Genomic DNA, 19,002 nt, shown 5'->3' on the forward strand with positions numbered 1-19,002 from the left:
AGCGCGTGAGCGGCGGTTGCTGTGACTTCCTCGCTCATCGGCAGCTACATTGTGCGGAAAGCAGCACGTTGTTGGCTTCTGAACGCTGAACTTTACGCCGAATTAACGTTCTCCTGTTCAAGGAGAAACCAGATTCAGAGCCACCAGCTATTCTCTCAGACGTCTGTAAGTTACCCCAGCTTGCGAAAACATGTCGGCCTCGGCGGCAAAAGTGAGTAAAAAGGAGCTGAACTCGAACCATGACGGAGCGGACGAAACCTCCGGTAAGGGGAATGGCGGCCTCACCGTTCACCGCCATTTTTCACTTTCTTCTCTTAACATAATTTGCATTGCTACCACCGGGGTGCAATATTGTTAATAATTATTGTGTGTGTTGCTTTGATTTTGCTTAACGCTCCGGGACCTGCTTTGTGGCTCACCTCAGTGTTTTGCTGCGTGTATTCACATTTAGCTCGCAGCAGCTAGCTCGTTGGTTAGCATGCCGCTGCTGTTGTTCAATTCACACCGGTGCTGAGAGGCCATGTTAGCTCATTTAGCATCATCAGCGTGGCCAGTTGTGTCGATGGATACTGACTGAGTGGCCGTGCGCGATGCTGGAGGATCATTCTTCAGTGTGCTGGTGTAATATGACCTAAAATCTGGCAATTCATGCTTACTTTATTAATTATGAAGTTTAATACCCGGAAAAGTTGGCCGTTTCATTTAACGTTAGGCGTTAGCATTTAGCAAGCTAGTGTTGTTGTTGTAACGTTACCTAACGCTAGCTGACGACGTTATGTTTTGTTAGTCATCAAGATGCATTTAAATCCACCTGCCACTTGTTTTATGTATTTAGGCAGCTGAATACAGGCCTTTTATGAGCAGGAGTTTGACAGTTTGGGGTCTATTCTGGCGTGTGTCCTCGCTTGGTGTCTCACGTTATCGCGGCTCCGTGTGTGTGTGTGCAGTCAGATGTCCCACATTTAAACCACGCGGCCTCGTCAGTCGCAGCCGGCAGGAAACGGTGAGTGTCTGAGCCGCTAGAGCTGCTGCCATTGGCCGTTCACAGTGCACTAACCTCCGGAGGACCGGAGGCTTAAGCTGCTGTAAACACCGAAACTGCCGCAAAACCGCCCTCGCTGCTCCGGTGGATTTTCAGATCACAGTAAAAACTAGTTGCGGGTATTAAAAGCAACTTCGGATTAGCAAGAAAAAAACAAAACTTATTTATATTTTCTTAATTTTGTATGTGGACATGAGGTGGTACGCTATGTTTTCAGTTTAGATAAAAAAAAATACGTTTTTTTATTTTTAAAAAAATCTGTCTTCGTCACAGAATTAATTTGTATTAAATCTTGTTTTTTGTTATTTTTTCTCTGCAGAGAAAGAGCAGCAAGAAGCTATTGAACACATTGACGAAGTTCAAAATGAAATTGACAGGTAAGAAAATTTGTGACATTGATTTAAGTCAGGGTTGTGAGAGACTGTTTTTTTGTTGTTGTTGTTTTTAAAGTATGCCTGAGATTTTCTGTCCATCAGAAAACTACAGGTGATTAGCACATCTTTGACAGAAAGGGGAACTTGCTTGCATGAAAACCTTTTTTTTTTCCTCCCTCAGGTTGAACGAGCAAGCCAGTGAGGAGATCCTCAAAGTAGAACAGAAATACAACAAACTCCGTCAGCCATTCTTTCAGAAGAGGTCAGAACTGATCGCCAAAATCCCCAACTTCTGGGTCACCACGTTTGTCAACCATCCACAAGGTAAGCAATTCAACTTTAGGTCTACGTTGCTGTAGTCTGGCTAATGGAAATAATGAAAGCTTTTTTCTTTTTTTTTTTTGTATGATTCCGACCGTATATGGAGTTAAAGTTTTATCTTCAAAATCTTTTCCACAGTATCTGCCCTACTGGGGGAGGAAGATGAAGAAGCACTTCATTACCTGAGCCGAGTGGAGGTGACAGAGTTTGAAGACATCAAGTCAGGCTACAGAATAGATTTTGTAAGTATTGTTTGCTGCACATATGACATGGAGGAGGTGCAGGTTGTTTTTGTGTATGTGTTCTCACCTGAGTATATTCTGTGTTACAGTATTTCGATGAAAATCCGTACTTCGAAAACAAAGTACTTTCCAAAGAATTCCATCTGAACGAGAGCGGAGACCCATCTTCAAAGTCAACAGAAATCAAATGGAAATCAGGAAAGGTATGTGTGTGTTTTTTAAGTTTTTGTGTTGTCAGTAAAGTAAACTGGAACTTTTTTTTTTTTTAAACAACCTGTAACCAGTTATGTAGCATTCTTAAAATCCACTTCACATATGTACCTTTTTTTTTTTTTAGTTTTTTCTTAATATATCGAGTTCCCGTCTTGTTTTCCAGAATTGCTTTACAAGCCTTAGGTTCTTAACTGACATTATAGCAGCCTGACCTGACCTAACTCCAGAGGTTGCATACTGAGAAGTTTTAAATAACCTGACACTTAATTGTCCTTCGTTTGTTCGTAGGACCTGACCAAGCGCTCCAGCCAGACACAGAACAAAGCAGGAAGGAAGAGGCAACATGAAGAGCCAGAGAGCTTCTTCACTTGGTTCACTGATCACGCCGATGCCGGCGCTGATGAGCTTGGGGAGGTCATCAAGGACGACATCTGGCCAAACCCGCTGCAGTACTACCTGGTATGTTAACTGCCAGCAAACTGAATGGTTGCTACTTTGGTCGATGTGGCTCTGCTTGTGGCATGTTTATCTACCTTCTCACTTCCCTCAGTTGGCAGAAATTATCTTAAGGATCAACCAAAGCAGGACACTTAACTTTGTCTGTTTTTAAACTGAAAAGCAAACACTAAGTGATTCTCATCCATAGGTTCCTGACATGGATGATGAAGAGGGTGAAGGTGAGGATGATGAAGAAGACGAGGAGGGTCTGGAGGACATAGATGAGGAGGGTGATGAAGACGGAGAGGAGGATGAAGAGGATGATGGAGAAGATGGAGAGGTAAAGCAAAGTTAAGAAAAGAAGTAGTGTTGCAGCAGTTGTGTTTTCAACATCCACTGACTGTCTATCTTTGATCTTTCAGGATGACGAGGGAGAAGACGACTAAGATAAAACATCACCTACCCAAACCCTCAACCTTCTATTCCCTATTTTGTTTTTCCACTCATGTTCGGGAGCAAAGGTTTTACTTTTTTTTTTAACTTTTTTTTTTTTTTTTTTTTTAAATCCGTGTGTGCTTCATTTTACATTCTGAAGCCTCTTCACCTGTTGGTGCCATGTTATGTTCTCCTTTGACTCATCTAAGGCCAATGGCACTTTGCCCTGAATTGTGAGTACCATCCCCCAAAGTCATCTCAAAAAATAATAATAAAAAAAGTATAAAAATAGAATCAGCACGGCATCCTGAGTAGAATTTGAAGACAATTCACACATATTTCCTCCTGTTAAAGGTTGTGTGGTAAATTGACTAAAGCCATGGTGTAGTGACCTAGCTCTAGCAGACCTCTATTTTTTTTTTTTTTTTTTTTTTTTTTTACCATAATTTTTTTTTTCTTTTTTTTTCAGTTGGGCGTTTGATCCCTTGAAAAAACTGTTATTTTCCCCTATGTGGTTAACAAGTACCAGCTCATTCCTTTGACTTGTAATGTTTAGGGGGAGGGGGGTGGGGTAAGCTGGGGAGGGGCAGGAGTATGTTGGTTATTGGGGAGAGTGGTTATTTTGACACCATTTCTATGGGACTTTTTTTTTTTTTTTCATTGTATTGTTTTACAGATATCCATGAAAATTGAATGACATTTCTAATAAAGAACAAAATGGAAAAAAAAAACAAGCTTGTAAATTTTGGCCCCCACTGCTTCATGGGTTTAAAAAAAAAAAACAAACCTGTTATCTCACAGAATTTACATTTAATCACACTTTCCTTTTCCGCTGGGGGGGGAAGAAACTGTTTTAAATTTGAGGTGTACAACTTGCTTTGTTACAATAATAAAACTTACTGTGTATACATGTGTGGGAGTCTTCAAACCAAGTAGGTGCATAGAAATTTATTTAAAAAATAGATTTAGGTAGCAGCAAAGGCGCCTGGGTTAAATCGTACAGTCAACGCACATCAGCTCACAAAGGATTTTGGGGTTATGAGCAGGCTCGAGGCAAAATCTTCTCTTAACAGTTGATGGGTGATTAAAGCCAGGAAGGTGTGCTCCGACTCCTCAAATCTGGTTTTTGTGATCGTGTCTGGCCAATCGATGGGCTGGAAGGCCCAACCTGGAGTGAGAAAGAAACAAATCAATAGCTAAAACACATGTTAAGATGTTTTAATGGGCACCACACTATATATATCACTTAAAGCAAAGCGAAACAGGGTCTCTAAACTCAAGTGGAAAGTCTGTGTAGGATGGGATTACTAAGAAAGCTTGTTCGGCAAGTATAATTTTCCTCTATTTTGCTTGTAAATTATGTGATGCCAAATACTGGATGTCAAATGATACACACTAATAGTATTTCATAAGGCTAAATTACATGAATGTGCATAATTTGAGATTAAAATCTTTATGTAGACTGATTTAACACTGAAGTTATTAGTAACAACATAGTAAGCAAGTAATAATTTATTATTGCTTTATTTATTTATTACTTGCTCCATAATGAACTTACTACACAATATCTTGGTAAAAAATAAATTATTACATATTAAAATTTCTATTTTGTCCGACTAACAGTCCTAAACTGCAAAATATTCATATTACTGTTATTAAATGTGAAGAAAACCAGCAAATAGTTTCAAAAATGTAACTGATTGATGCTCTGTCAATATGCTGATAATAGTTTCAGCTCTACATGAAGGTATTTCATAAGAATACTTTTCCACAGCTACTTTAATGTGGCAAACTTTTGAGCCTTTTGACTTCAAATTATTTTTGGCTCAATATTTAAAGTATTTCTCCATAATTGAGACAGTTAGTTTTAATTGGGATATACTACATCCGGATTATATCAAATTTAAATATAGATACGAGTATTTTATAAGAAAGAATGACTCTAAGAGTTTTTTATGCTTTGTCATGATTATGAATATTTGGGAAAAAATGGCATGTGGCCGAAAAGGCTTTCATAGATTTGTTTTGCGTTTTGTCTTAATTGTAGAAGTGATGTGTCATAGCAGAGTACACACGACTTAACCTAAAAGTTCTTGAAACTTTTAAGTTTACGCAAACTTGTTTATAAGTTTGAAAGTTTCTGAGGATGTGTACTGTACTTCAGGATGTTTACGGGTTTATACCCACCTAAATGAGAATTACACCGAGGACAGGTGGCCACCGTCCATGAATAGCCCGGGAACCAGGAGAAGCGCTTATCTGCCGGCCAGTGCTGGGTAACGTCCGCTTTTCTGAACGTGATCACCTCAAACCGGTGTCCGTGGGGGTTTTCGAAAAGCTGGACATTAACCCTCCGGCCCCCGAGCAGCGTGTCGTTGCGGCTGGAGAGCGCCAACCGGCTGGGGACGAAGTGGATGTCCGTCCCGACAGCCAGCTCGTGTCCGCACGCCCTGCACAGCAGCAGCGTGTCGGCGCTGGTCCCGGTAGCACACGCCTCACCGGGCCGGTATGCAGCAGGGTAAAACAGCAGTACAAAGGAAATGTACTGGATTATTATGAACCTCTCCAGCTGCTTTACGAGCAGCCACAGGCCCCGTTTGCATCTCATTGCACGCACATGGACCTGCAAACTAACTAGCTTTGTTTTTACCCGAGACAGCGCGTCGACTGAAACATCGATCAGTGCCGTTTGGTTATCGAAATACCAATCGAAAATACCCAAGATTCAACAGTTTCGCCTTTGACCCGTCGAAGTACAGACTTGTTGGATATGTATATACCGCTATTATGGTGATTAGTGAACTTAGGCAGCGACTAATAGCGAATATTCGGAAGTGCCGTGCAGAAAAACAGGAAATACAGTCATCTCAACCATTTCCTACTTTTTAACTGCGTACTGAACAGTTACATAACTAAACCATTAAAAATGAATTTAAGCTTTATATTAGTCTCATTTCAACTATAAAATACATTTTAGTTGTGTCACCGTCATTTTGAGATTCATTTTTGTGTTTTTATTTTCTTTCTTTTTTTGGTATTTTTCTAATAAAAAAACAGTAGTAAGACGGACAGAAAGTCTTACGTTTGAAAATTAAATTCGCTTTTTTTAAGGAAATGGCTTTATAAGCTAAATGCGTTTTTAACAGTCGATTTAAACATTAACCGTTACTTTCTATGGTAACCACGGGCAACGCTTATCAAAAATTCCCTTCCACCAATCACAGAACGAGATCTTGCAAACGAGCCAATCAGCGGGCTCGTTTGTCGTTCCCCAAACAACCGTCCGTTCCACGCAGACACAAGTAGAGATTTATCTTGGGAACATGTAACTTAACACGCTAATAATGAGCTGTCGTTTGCTTATATTCATTGTTTCGGGCATTTATTGGCCCTAAAAGCGTTCTGAGGGCAGTTTTAACCTTAGGGGGAGGAATGAAAACCCGGGATTCACCGCCGCCACCGCCGGTTCATGTCCATGTACCGGAGACCACACCTGTACACGTTCATATGAGAAGGAGTCCCAGCAAGACCCCGCAGGTAAACAACATAGTTACACCATGAGTTACACTGGTTCATTAAAGTGGAAATACTATGTTACGTTGTCATAGGTCACTTTTTGATTGACATTTTAAATATCCCACATGCATAGTACGTTTGTAATGTAAAATGTAAACAAATGTGTGAAATGCATCACCTGTCTTAAAGGACAGGTTCAGAATATTTCAGGTCTGTCTTAAAACAACTGTCAGGAGCCCAAATAAACATTGAAACATGTTTTTCTTGCTGTAATCATTCCTCCTGTTCATACTGACCATAAGAAGATCCCTTCATAATGCACTTCTGTGCAAAAAATGTATTTAAAAGTTTATCTTAAGCTAATATGAAGCTTCAGCTGTCGAAATAAGTCAAATCAAGTAGATATCTTTCAACGTTACAGTCTTTTTAGTGCCAAAGTCCCTCTTTTTGTTACTATACTTCCACCACAGCTCAACAGGGAAACACTGTCCAAGGAAACACAAAGATGGAATTTGATGCTAAAGAGACTGTAAATGTGTCAGATATCCACTTGATATGACTAACTCAGACTGCTGAAGCCTCATATAAGCTTCACATCAACTTTTAAATACATTTTTGCACTAAATAACTGTGGACACACTGTGGATTTTGGCCTCCAACACTTCCATTGAAAGCGCATTTGAAGGGGATCTTTTAATATCCAGTAGGAGGAACCTCTTTCACTGTTCATATGGACATCTGACTGCTGGTTTAAGACACACTTGTAAAATTGTGAACCCGTCCTATAAGTACTGATGTGTTAGCTTCTTCACAGCACATTGTAATTGTTCCCCTTTAACACGCTAAAACCAAGCAAGAGTTTACAATTAAATAGACTGAATTATCAAGATTGGAAGATGATATTTTACTTGTGAATTCTTTTTTTTGCCCTGCAGAACAGGACAAAAGATGCCCAGGTGAAGGGAGAAGGAGGGAGGTCAAAGAGTCGGGCGCCATGGATTCCTCCAGGAATACTGTCCTCCAGAAGAGATGTGGGTTCATACATGTGTCAGGTCTCTTTATAGTGTTTATCTCTCACTGTCATGTTATACTTTCAATTAAAGCCAACAAATATGCTACTTAACACATACACAGCTTCTTTGACAAGATTTCACTGTTAGAGAAGTATTTTACGCTTAGTGCTGAAAGTACTTAATAAAATACAAACCAAATTAAATGTAATAAAGAATAAGAATGCTAATTTTATTTTTAAGTGCAACACACAGAGCAGATAATTGACTCCTGTGAGAAACCCTGCAGTAAAATAGACAGACTGATGATGGGCAGGGAATCACTTAGTGCGCCTCTGAAACTGCAGAAGGACTGCCTATTTTGCAAATAATTAAGCACATAAAAAGTTACCAAAAAAATTTAAAGGATTTTAAAGCTCCAACTGAATGAAATGAAAAATATACACTGATACGCAGCACATTTTATTGGAAGGGAATTTGATATTACTTTGAATACTTCAGAATAGTGCTTCAACAATTAGCGATAGACAATCGTCGACTATTTTGATCATTTAATAATTGTTTTAATGATTGACTGCGTTTACATTCGCAAGAGAATCCTGGATATGGTGTTTACATTGAACATGAGAAACCTGGTCATTCAGCTCCCTGTTTCCTCAGCATCTCAGTCATTCATTTCTCTACCAACAGAGAATGTTTAGACACCTGCATGAGGTGTTTCTACAGTATGTCACAGTTTCTATTGGAGTATTCCAGGTATCATATCCAGGTTTCTTAAAAGGTTTCTGAAACCAGGATATGGTGTTTGTACGTGCTCTACACCTAACCGGGATACTCCAAAAACCTGATCATAAGCAGGATACCGGTGTGTGTTTAAACACACTCATTTTTTAAACAAAAATGCCAAATATTTGCTTGTTGCAGCGTCTCAAATGTAAAGATTGAAGCTTTTCTGTGTCATACATGATGGTAAACTGATTTTTTTGGGAGTCTGGTCTGTTAATTAGATCAAACAAGACGTTTGAAGACGTCACCATGGGCTCTAAGAAATAATTACGGACATTTTTTACAAATTTCTCACATTTTATAGACAAACACTTCATTGATTTATAAGTAAAATAAATCAGCATATTAATGGTTAATCAAAATAATCATAACTTGCAACTTTTCTTCAGAACTTTAATTTTTTCATGTAAGAAAATATTCCAGCACCTGGTTTAATTGCAGAGCTCAGCACAGATATTTACACTTTATTGAACAACCCTGCTGTTGACAGTTTGTTGTCAGAATTCAACTTTTTTCAATCAAGTTCAGCCTTATTTGTGTGTGTTCATTGAACATGAGTTCTCTTTGTTTGTGTCTTATGAGCAGAGGAGCAGAGTTCAGCATCAGTCAGAAGGTGGGACTGGCCTCCAGCGTGACGCAGAGGAGCAGGAAGAAGAGCTGGATGCAGTATCCAAAAACCTCAGCGTCCTGCTCAGAGAGCAAGAAAGCAACCGTCGATCAAAGAAGTAAGAGACGCTTCAGCAGCTGGAAAACTACAAAGCTTTGTATTAATGTCTTAGAGTTCAAAACGACTTTAGATGATCTACTTTTCATTTCTGGAGACATTTCGTTATCTTTAGGTGGTTAACAGTCCAAATTTAGACAACAAGAAATCCCATCCAGACAGTTTTAACAGCTGCAACTATTGTAGAAGTGATATATGTCAGGTCCCCTCAAAATTAAAAAAGGGGCTACTCTCCTGGGTCACTGTTTTTCATTGTTGTTAAACATCATACAGGGAGAAATCGGTCACAGATGAGGCACAAACATAGATTTATTTATCACCTGTTGCTGCAAATAGACCAGAAAGCAACACAGTGCATTTGATAAATTGTTACTGGACATGTGCATTATGTTCACTCTTTAAAAAACAGTTGTAAATGTGTTGTTTTATTTGAGCGCTGCAGTTTCTCTTTGAGAACAGCTGTATGACATAAAACCTTCTGATTGTGGTAAAACGCACTGTTGGGTTTAAATGCTTTGTCATTTATAAAGATGAAACACCAACTCTTTGTGTGGAAGAGATGGTTTTCTGCTCCAACCAACCGAAAAAGTGCAGGTTGCAAACACTCCATATGTGATGACAGCTGAAACACAGGTAGTGCTTCATATCATCCTTGTAGATCCCTGTAAAGACTGAAATGTCTCTTCTTCTCTTGCTTTCAGGGCGGATGCTGGAGCTGAAGGCAGAAAGGTGGATGTGCTCCTGAGAGCGCTCGTAGAAGCAGAGATCGATGGCGTAGCGGTAGCCAATCAGCTGACAGCCCTGAAGGAAACTATCGACAGCCTTGCTAAGGTAATCAGACACCGGTCCACCAGGTCATCATTTTCAGAACACAGCTGGTCAGAAAGATGATGAATAAATGCAGGATGGATGATCACGTTTCTTTGTTTTCGATCACTTTTTTTAGGACAAGCGGCTATCTAAGATACACACAGCTTCACTCAGACGGCAGCAGGAGTTGTTGATAGAGAAGATAGAGATGTTTGACCACACGAACCACAGCCTTCGAGAGCTCCTCAGAGAGTGGAGTGAACACGAGGTACGGGAAGTTTATGCGCAGAAGAAAAACTCAGTGTCAACATGCAATAATTCTCCTCTGACTGTTTGTTTAAAATGCCGTGTTGTCGACAGAGGGAATCGCTGGTGTGGTCAGAACAGAAAGATGCCTTGAAGATTAGATTGGCCGACAGTGAAGCAGAGAACACTGTGAGTAACTATCACCAGGTCACATACAGTGTTGTTTTGCTGCCAAATAACATCTGATGTTGTTTTTTTTTCTTCTCTTACAGCGACTTTTAGCCAAATTCACCAACAAAGAGAAAGAGGCCTTCAAGCTTGCTAAGCATTTGGATTTTGAAAAGGTTAAAACTTTACCTGTATTTAAACATAAAGCTTGGTAGAAAAAGTTTGATATCTCTCACACAGTCATTTACCGGTTCATGTACAGTACAGGTGATCCCGTTCATCCTCTGCTTCATTCTGTCGTTGCAGGAAAACGTAAAGACGACAGAGGAGCTTTCAAAAATTCTGGAGTCTACCCGCGACCATCTGGAGTCTCAGCTGAGCAGAGCAGAGACTGAAAAAAGACATCTGAATGCTCAGATTCAGGTTTGTGAACATAAAGAAAATACAGAAAAACACACACACACACATCAGCACATCACACTGACCGTGTGAAATAAGCGCTACCGTCGGTGTCGCAACAAATTTCAGATGTGGGCTACAAACCCTAATCCTTAAAGGACTAGTTTACCCAAATTCCTGGCTCCTCATATCTCCAAAAATGGTGGAGCAAATTTTCAAATAGGCGTTATTTGGATAAACTGATCAAACAAATCTAAATGGTTACTTTCTTACCTGGAAAAATGTCAAAACTTGACAAATGAAATGACGTAACAGCAGTCTGAGGACAAAAATTATAACAACTTTTAGCGTGGCTAAGATCTCTGCCATCGCTACCAGTTGGTGTGAAATGCACCCAGTGACGTTTGGTAAGCCAGTAGGCCAGAGCTCGGATCGACTGCGTTCAGGCTCGATTGCTTTTCTTTTGTGCTCCTCATGTTCAGGTCTGAATTTCATATCTTGAATTTTAGTGTCTGAATTTGACCAAGTGTGTTTGAGCAACCTGAGACTTGAGTTTTTAGATCTGAATTGAGCTTATCGAAAAAGAGCAACTTGAATTATCAGACACTTTCTGAATTTGAGATCCCTAAAATAAATATATACTGGAAATTAAGTTTTTGAAATTGCACAACTTGAAAGTAACTATCGTGACCATATCAATTCAGAAAGATTGTTTTCAAAGTCAAATATTTCAGTTCAATAAATTCAGAAGTGATTAAATTTCAAAATTTGGTATTCAGTTGTTGACATAATTCAAATTATTATGGCAATGATTTGCTTCCATATTTTACCAAAGAAATAAGACGGTGATATTTTTATTTTATAAAAACTGGGTCTCTGTTGTAACTGAAGAAACTGAAGAGAATCAGTCTACAAACTATGAATAACGTATCTTCATTACATCTTAAACGTGGTTTGTGAATGTTTGTGTGGAGCAGAGGATGCAGCAGAGCTACGACCAGCAGTACAAGGAGCTCCAGGCTCTGCAGAAGGAGCTGCAGACTGTGAAGCAGCAGCAGAGGAAGGAGGAGGACCAGGAGCAGGACCAGCAAGACCGGGAGGCGCTGGCCCTGCTGACCCAGCAGGCCGAGCGAGCCGAGGAATCGGCCAGGCAGCTCGCCGCCAAACTGCAGGAGAAGGTTTGTTTAGAGAAGAGGTACTCTCCTGTAACATGACAAGTGCTTGTTAGATCCATCAACAGCCAATATGTTAATCTACATTGTAATAATTTAACAGTGGCTGTTTATTATTGTCTTAATGTCCAACTACTACAGCAACATATCTGCTTCATAAATCACTTGTCCCGTGTTCTCCTTTGAAAAAAAAATCTGAAACCAAAAGGGGGAAATTTATTTTTGAAATTCATGATGGTGCCCCCTAGTTTTATTAATTTGATGAAATACCGTTATGTTATTAGTCTATGTAACTGGAGTCAATACAGCAAATCAAATCTTGCTTAAATTCACACTGAGCCTGATTGCATCCTGCTACACAACACAAGAGCCACAGACTCTGAACAACAACCTGCTAAAGTCTCCTTCTTATCTAACTTTCAAACATGAACACACGTCTTGCCCTGCAGCCTAACAAATATTCACTGGGGAGAAATGTGGGGAAAGATATCTAATTAGCTGTGCAGCTGCAGCACATTAAACTAGCATCTAAGCAAACGTCGCTTCGGACACGTTAGATGCTGGTTTGGTCATTGCTCTTCAAAATCTCTGTTAGCGACACGTTGTCTGTCTGACTTGTAGCTACAGCAGTTTGTTTACTTTGTCTCTTCTCTGTACAGGTTAACACTGGTAGCCTGCCAGCTGCTGTCAATCAAACACAGACACCGACACAAAAAAAACATTTCTGATATTTTCCTAAAGACTTTTTTTCTTCATTCTAATAATGCAAAACTATTAACAATACACTGAATACAAATATGCTGACATTATTTTTGAAGAGAGATGATTAAATGTGATTTCAGTTAGACTTTTGGTAAATGGTGGTAAAAAAAAAAAAGTATTTTCACCATCTAATAAAAGGTTTCTTTGCATTATATGTTGCAAACAAACATATTTCCCCTCTGAGTTCTCTGGTTCACACAGCATTAAAATATTACACACATCATGTCTTTCTATAAAGTCGTTGTTATTCAGGATCATCCACAGACACTGCGGTGTGCAGCAGTGACGGCTCCTCGTCTGATCATTGGCTTTTATGCAAATCAAGTTCAAAGGAAGTCCAGCCGGCCTTTTTGCTTCAGTGGCAGAATTCTAGTCAAACATTCAATCAGCAGCAAACACAGAGGTGAAGCTGCAGAGTGGCTGAGCTTGTTTACGACATACAGCAGGCTACAGTACAGACTGGACAGAATTCCTCAAATCTAAATTAATTTCTTAAAAGGCTAAAACATGAACAGTAATAAGAAGACGGTGTGTGTGTGTGTGTGTGTGTGTGTGTGTGTGTGTGTGTGTGTGTGTTTTATCTTTCAGGAAACCCAGCTGGCTCAAGCTCTGTCCACATCCAGCGACTGGTGCCTCCGTCACTCTAAAGAGGCGACAGCTAAAGGACAGCTAGAAGAAGAAGTATCTGCTCTCAAATTGTGAGTGCGCATTCAGTCCAGTTTGATGCTTTAACACATCGCTAGCGCATCACATCACTAACAGTACAGATAACAGTAGTAGAGTCATTATCATATATGTCAATATTTTGTTATTGTGAGGGCGAGGCAAGTTTATTTGAATAGCACCTTTCAACAACAAGGCAAATCAAAGTGTTTTGCATAAAACATAAAAGGCATAAATGCAAAATGTGAAAGAAACCCAAGACATCATAAAAAAGACACATTTAAATAGAAGTTTAAAAAGTTAAATAGAAAATAAAAATAAGCTTAAATAGAATAGACGAGTATAGATGAGACGAGTAAAACAGGAGAATAAAAATTGCACTGCATGATATGAATAAAAAGCTCAAATTTAATTTAATAAAAAGCAAAGAGAAAAGTCTGCAAAGCGAAGCCTAAATTTCCACTGTAGTTTCATTGAATTTCTAAAATATCATTAAATGTTTACATTTACCAGACAAAGAAAGTCAGAGAAAATGTGATACAGTTGTTTTGATTCTGTAAACAATTAATTCATACAATAAATAAACAATTAAATGTACTAAACCAGTTTTAAAGAAAAGACAAAAAATGAGGAGGTTAAAACGATCACTGTGAGAGTAAAACAAAACAAATTCTCAATGTCATTAAATGAATGAAAGTTGCTTCATGTTTCATTGCAGTAAAACGGTTTAGAAAAACCGGAATAATGTGACTATAAAGTGATTTTTGGGGACTGTGATGACAACATAACACAGTCTTTACGTTCCTGCCGCCCTCACAGGCAGGTGGCTGAGCTGAGCTCCCAGCTCCGCTCGGCGGAGGAGAAGAGTCGGACGGAGAGGGAGGAGCTCAGGGATCAGCTTCAACACGTCAGCGCTGAAAACGCCTCCACCAAGCTGGACAACCAAAGACTCACGGTACCTTCATACAAATCTACATCAACAAACAGTAGCTCCTTATTTATATATATAAGAAGAAGAATCAGTTGTTTTTAGAAAGCATATGTGGTTATTACACAAATTCTTGTTGAAATTATCTTCATTTCTGGTATTTTACTGCTTTTTCTTCTGCTGTTATTACCTATTATTACTATTAGAGCTCTTTTTTTGTTATTAATATAATTGCAGTATTATAATACTTTGCATAATTATGAAATGTGGATTCATGTCATAATTCTTGTGTTTTATGGTGACATTTATTATAAACATGCATCATATTTAGGTCCAGTTGACGTCGTCTGAGGAGAAGCTCAGAGGTTTGCAGTCTGAAGCCCGGCGGCTGAAATCAACCATCAAAAAGCACGAAAACCTGGTGGAGAAATACAAGAAGAAGGTACAGTGAGACTAGTTCCTGACTAACCTCAGTCTAACGTCAGGGTCCAGATTTTACCGCTCGGACATCAGGTCACGGTTCACACATTGACCATCTTCACACCCGTCCATCCGTCTCTCCTGTCAGCGGAGGAGACAGAGTTAACCACTGCTGCAGCTTCACCACCTGAAAACTGAGATAACTGAAGTACAACTGAGGCTTAAAGCTCAATCAGATAAGAAGTATTACAGCAAGACAAAAAAAAACATTTAAAAACATTAGGAGCTTTGCAACAGCCATTATAACATGTAAACAAGACAAATACAAAGAAGCACAACGACTGCAAATGATAAAGAGAAGAAAAGTTGCTTTCAAGCTTTTCAGAACTTCACTGCATAAAATATTTTTCTCTTCCTCTTTTTTTTTGTTCAGTGTAGTAAAACCAGGTCATCTCCGTCTCTGAAAAGTGCACTACAGTCAACAGACGTGCAAGGCGACGGTCATGTGACCCACGAACTTCACTGTAAAGTTGCATGTTGTAGTGCCGCTGCTAAATAGGAAGCGGGAAATGGTTCTTTAAAATAAAAAAATGTTGTTCTAGAAATTTGTGATATATTTCAAAGTGAATTTTTTGACCCAAAAGCTCAGAATGAGCCCGGGGGCCACTTTTGGACTGCGACCCACCAGTTGGGAATCACTGTTATACCCCTAAAAAAAAAGATCTTAGCTAAAAATCTGCATGATTTATGTGCTTTTGTATGTAAAAAAAAAACAACAAAAAAACCCCCCATACTGTATCAGCCAATGAGTTGGACATTTTATACATATATTATACTTTTCAACTTTTAAAGGTTTAATACACTCAAATCACAAAAGAAAAAGAGCCCTTATGGTATTTATCCATGCATGTCTATCTGCACACATTAAGAGATAATAATCTCTACATGGAAACACAGAGACACTTGAAGTTTGCTGTTTCCTGTCTTGTGCAGGTCCAGCAGGCTCGTCTGGAATCGGAGGAGTGCTGCCTGAAGCTGGAGGCGACGCAGAAGGAGGCGCGGGAGGTGACGGTGAGCCTGGAGAGGGAGAAGGAGCAGGTGAAGAGGGAGCTGCTGGACCGACTCAGAGGACTCGAGACGCTGCCCGACAAACTGAGGAGGACCGAGCAGCAGCTGCGAGACGCCCAGGAGGAGGCCGACGTCCACAAGAGGAGGAACGTAGAGCACAGCGCCACCCTCTCTGAAGTTAGACACAAGGTACCGACAGCTGTTATAAACCTCTCGTTCCTCCCGCCTGTATCCCAACACACGTATCTGCACGCACACCCACAGATGAGTCAGCGAGCAGGTTGTTCAGTGCTGCTATGGCAGAAGGGACAGAACTTCTGCCAAATTGAGCTCTTCTCCTTTTCAAAGTCCTCTATTATTTTCAATTACGATTTTGGCTTCAAACGATTATGAAAACAAGATAATCCAGATAAAACGATTATCGTGGCGCGCTCCGTTTCGCAATGATGACCTCGTTTTGTTTTGTGTTATAAATCCAGCGCATCCCTTTCCTTTACACACACTCACTCTCACTGGGAATCCACATATGAAGTGAGATGTGAGCATTTGAACTGTTTAATCTACACCAACTCCGACCTGCGTTCAGCTGAGAGGACAGCAGCCGGACAAACTGCCTCCACCAGACTGACTGACAGCAGAAATTTACTGAACAAAAATAGTTTTCATGTTGGCTCCGTGGGAAGAAATCGTATTTATTGATTCATTGATTTTATTTCCCCGCCCACCGTAGTGAGTGAGGGGAACCTGTAGTGAAACAGACAGCTCACAGACAGACTGGGAGCCTTGATTGAAACGCATATACATATATATAGCAGGATATTTGTGTGCTATAAACAGCTATCTGTGCAGATTACGCTTCCCTAACATGATAGAAACAGACTCGGAGGGGTCTGAGACGCGCGTCAGCATGTGTGATCCTGGTAAGTTTTCTGTTGTTGTTGTTGTTGTTGTCGGAGATGTCTAACGTGATAAAGAAACAGGGGGAACAGTACAGCCGGATGGTTTGGAATCGATCAATCAAAGCTGAGTTTACTGTCTAAAGTGGGTCCAAAATATGTGAAGTTGTTGACCTGTTCTACTGCTGTAGATGGAGGTTGTGTTCAGTCTTGTGTCAGGTGTGTTTAACGTGTTAATGACGGGTTCTTTTGTTTTGTTACTGCACCGTTGCGTGAAATGAGAAATGTGAGAGTTGATAGGATGTGATGGAGTTTTTAACATGCTGGACTCTGGACTATTACTATTACTAGTCATATTTCTATTATTATTATTGTTGTTATTGTTATTTATGTTGTTATTATGGTTCTCTGTGTCTCTCCTTCCCTCTTTCTTTCTCTCTCAACCCAACTGGTCGAGGCAGATGGCCGCCCACCTAGAGTCCAGTTCTGCTTGAGGTTTCTTCCAGTTAAAGGGGAGTTTTTCCTTTCCGCTGTCGCCAAGTGCTGCTCATGGGGGGAATATTGAGTCTCTGTAAATTAAAGAGTCCAGTCCAGACCTGCTTTATGTGAAAAGTGCCCTGAGATGACTTTTGTTATGATTTGGCGCTATATAAATAAATAAATTGAACTGGACGTTGGGATTATATGCTCAGCGTTTTAGACTCCTGGATGGTCAGCAGAGGTGGATTTCTATCATGACTGACACTGTGTTATCTGTTGATTGTGTTCATCTGCAGGTGGAGCAGCAGGGCTCTCAGCTGGAGATGTTTCAGCAGAGGAACACGCTGCTGCAGGAGGAGAACAACGTTCACAAAGAGAAAATGTACAACCTAGAGAGGTAGTGTACTTTTATCGGTTGCAAATTGATCGCTGGAGCATCAAAACACTTCTGTGATTTGAAATAATCACAGACGTGTTTACATTTTCTGTTGATTTGTCTGCTTGTGAAGGAAGTTGGAGGACTTCAAGGTAGAAAACAAAGAGATGTCTGACACTCTCACCGCAAAGGAAGCGACCATCCGCAGTGTTCAACAGCAGCTGGAGGAGAAGGTCTGCGAGTGCAGCGTCCTGTCCAGGAAGCTGCAACATACTCTGGATGACGCACAGCGACAGGTCTGAAACTATGAAGTCACATCTTTACCTGATTCAAATCTAAAGAGTCACAGAGCGGCTGCTGAGATATAGTATAGGATATTGTCAGTCTGATGGTTTACACATGTTTGGATTCTGTTATACCTGCTACTGTCTGGGCCCTTTGCCCTTCCCTTTTCATTTCCTCCACTACTCATCCTGCTTGTATTTTGTCAATGCAGAAAAGGCCTGAAGTAATGTTATCATGACCCCTTAAATACCTTAAAATGCGTTGCTTTTAAAACTTTTAAAATTATTTTTGGAGCATTTTCTGGCTCTAGTAGACAGCTGACAGTAGAGAGATGATCAGAAACGAGGAGCAACGTTTAAACAAGAAAACAGAGTTCAAACCTTTTTTTTGCTTTCTGTAATTATTCTGTGTCGATATACAAATGGGCACCTGACTCTTGTTTGAAGACAGATTTGAAAAACTGCTAACTTATCGTTTAATATCGGCTCCGCAGGTGGACGACAGCATGCAGAGAGTTTTGGCCAAAGAGAGAGCGTCTCAGTCGAAAGCGTTGGACCTGCAGAGTCAGCTGAGCCGAGCCAAAACAGAGATGAGTCAACTGCAGCGAAGCAAGCAGGAGGTACGTCACTGTGCGTCTCTTCAAAATGCTTCCATTACTAGTCAGTGACTGTTTAGACAGATTCACACTCTGAACAGGGTTAAATAACATAAATAACATATCTGTTATCCGCTGACTCTCATGTTGGACACACGTGTGAATCTGTGGCTCACAAACAAACATTGAAGAGCTGAAAAAAGGAAAATTGGAATTCTTACGGATGTTTTGTTTCTGTGCGTTTCTGTTCTTCAGATGGAGCGTCGTTTCCAGAGTCAGCTGCAGAACCTGAAGGACAGACTGGAGCAGTCGGACGCTACGAACCGCAGTCTGCAGAACTACGTTCATTTTCTCAAAACCTCATACGGAAACGTGTTTGGTGACTCTTTGCTTGCAAGCTGACCACTAAATCGTCCGGTTCGAACAGGCATCCGAGCCTTATAACCTCTATGAAATGAATAAAGTGATTTTTAAAATGAAAGTTTTTACGTTTTAGTTGATTGGAATGTATTTATATGCTTTTGAATAAAAAAAACTTTTCTGCACAGTTGTTGATTCTGATGAGATTTGACACTTAATGTCTCTGAATTTTACTTTTCTTTCAAATGTATGCAAAATAAAAAATAACTACAT

At 40.0% G+C, this 19,002-nt stretch overlaps 3 protein-coding genes across 5 annotated transcripts; 2 read left to right on the forward strand and 1 right to left on the reverse strand.

Moving 5' to 3' along the window:
* Positions 1–33: 33 nt before the first annotated feature.
* Positions 34–3,971, forward strand: seta (SET nuclear proto-oncogene a). The gene is made up of 8 exons (XM_067572640.1): positions 34–263; positions 1,362–1,419; positions 1,598–1,740; positions 1,876–1,979; positions 2,069–2,182; positions 2,481–2,651; positions 2,839–2,970; positions 3,053–3,971. Exons 1-8 carry the CDS (start codon positions 191–193, stop codon positions 3,074–3,076), a joined length of 819 nt encoding a protein of 272 aa, XP_067428741.1. The 5' UTR covers positions 34–190; the 3' UTR covers positions 3,077–3,971.
* si:ch211-51h9.7 (uncharacterized protein LOC558400 homolog) lies at positions 3,153–5,933 on the reverse strand. Its single transcript, XM_067572653.1, has 2 exons — positions 5,253–5,933; positions 3,153–4,233 (listed from the first exon to the last, which is right to left on the reverse strand). Exons 1-2 carry the CDS (start codon positions 5,671–5,673, stop codon positions 4,079–4,081), a joined length of 576 nt encoding a protein of 191 aa, XP_067428754.1. The 5' UTR covers positions 5,674–5,933; the 3' UTR covers positions 3,153–4,078.
* A 185-nt stretch (positions 5,934–6,118) lies between these two features.
* On the forward strand, positions 6,119–18,850 carry LOC137169418 (outer dense fiber protein 2-like). 3 transcript variants are annotated; one of them, XM_067572601.1, is made up of 17 exons: positions 6,128–6,602; positions 7,517–7,633; positions 8,963–9,102; positions 9,803–9,932; positions 10,048–10,179; positions 10,272–10,346; positions 10,430–10,501; positions 10,632–10,748; positions 11,702–11,902; positions 13,247–13,356; positions 14,141–14,276; positions 14,581–14,691; positions 15,663–15,926; positions 17,410–17,510; positions 17,623–17,785; positions 18,268–18,393; positions 18,625–18,850. In XM_067572601.1, exons 1-17 carry the CDS (start codon positions 6,498–6,500, stop codon positions 18,769–18,771), a joined length of 2,247 nt encoding a protein of 748 aa, XP_067428702.1. In that variant the 5' UTR covers positions 6,128–6,497; the 3' UTR covers positions 18,772–18,850. The 3 variants fall into 3 exon arrangements, with proteins under 3 accessions (XP_067428718.1, XP_067428702.1, XP_067428709.1); XM_067572608.1 differs by having other exon boundaries at positions 6,130–6,602; positions 7,517–7,612; XM_067572617.1 differs by lacking the exons at positions 18,268–18,393; positions 18,625–18,850 and having other exon boundaries at positions 6,119–6,602; positions 17,627–17,779.
* The last annotated feature ends 152 nt before the right edge of the window (positions 18,851–19,002 follow it).

This window comes from Thunnus thynnus, chromosome 2 (assembly GCF_963924715.1).
Source record: "Thunnus thynnus chromosome 2, fThuThy2.1, whole genome shotgun sequence".
Classification (NCBI taxonomy): domain Eukaryota; kingdom Metazoa; phylum Chordata; class Actinopteri; order Scombriformes; family Scombridae; genus Thunnus; species Thunnus thynnus.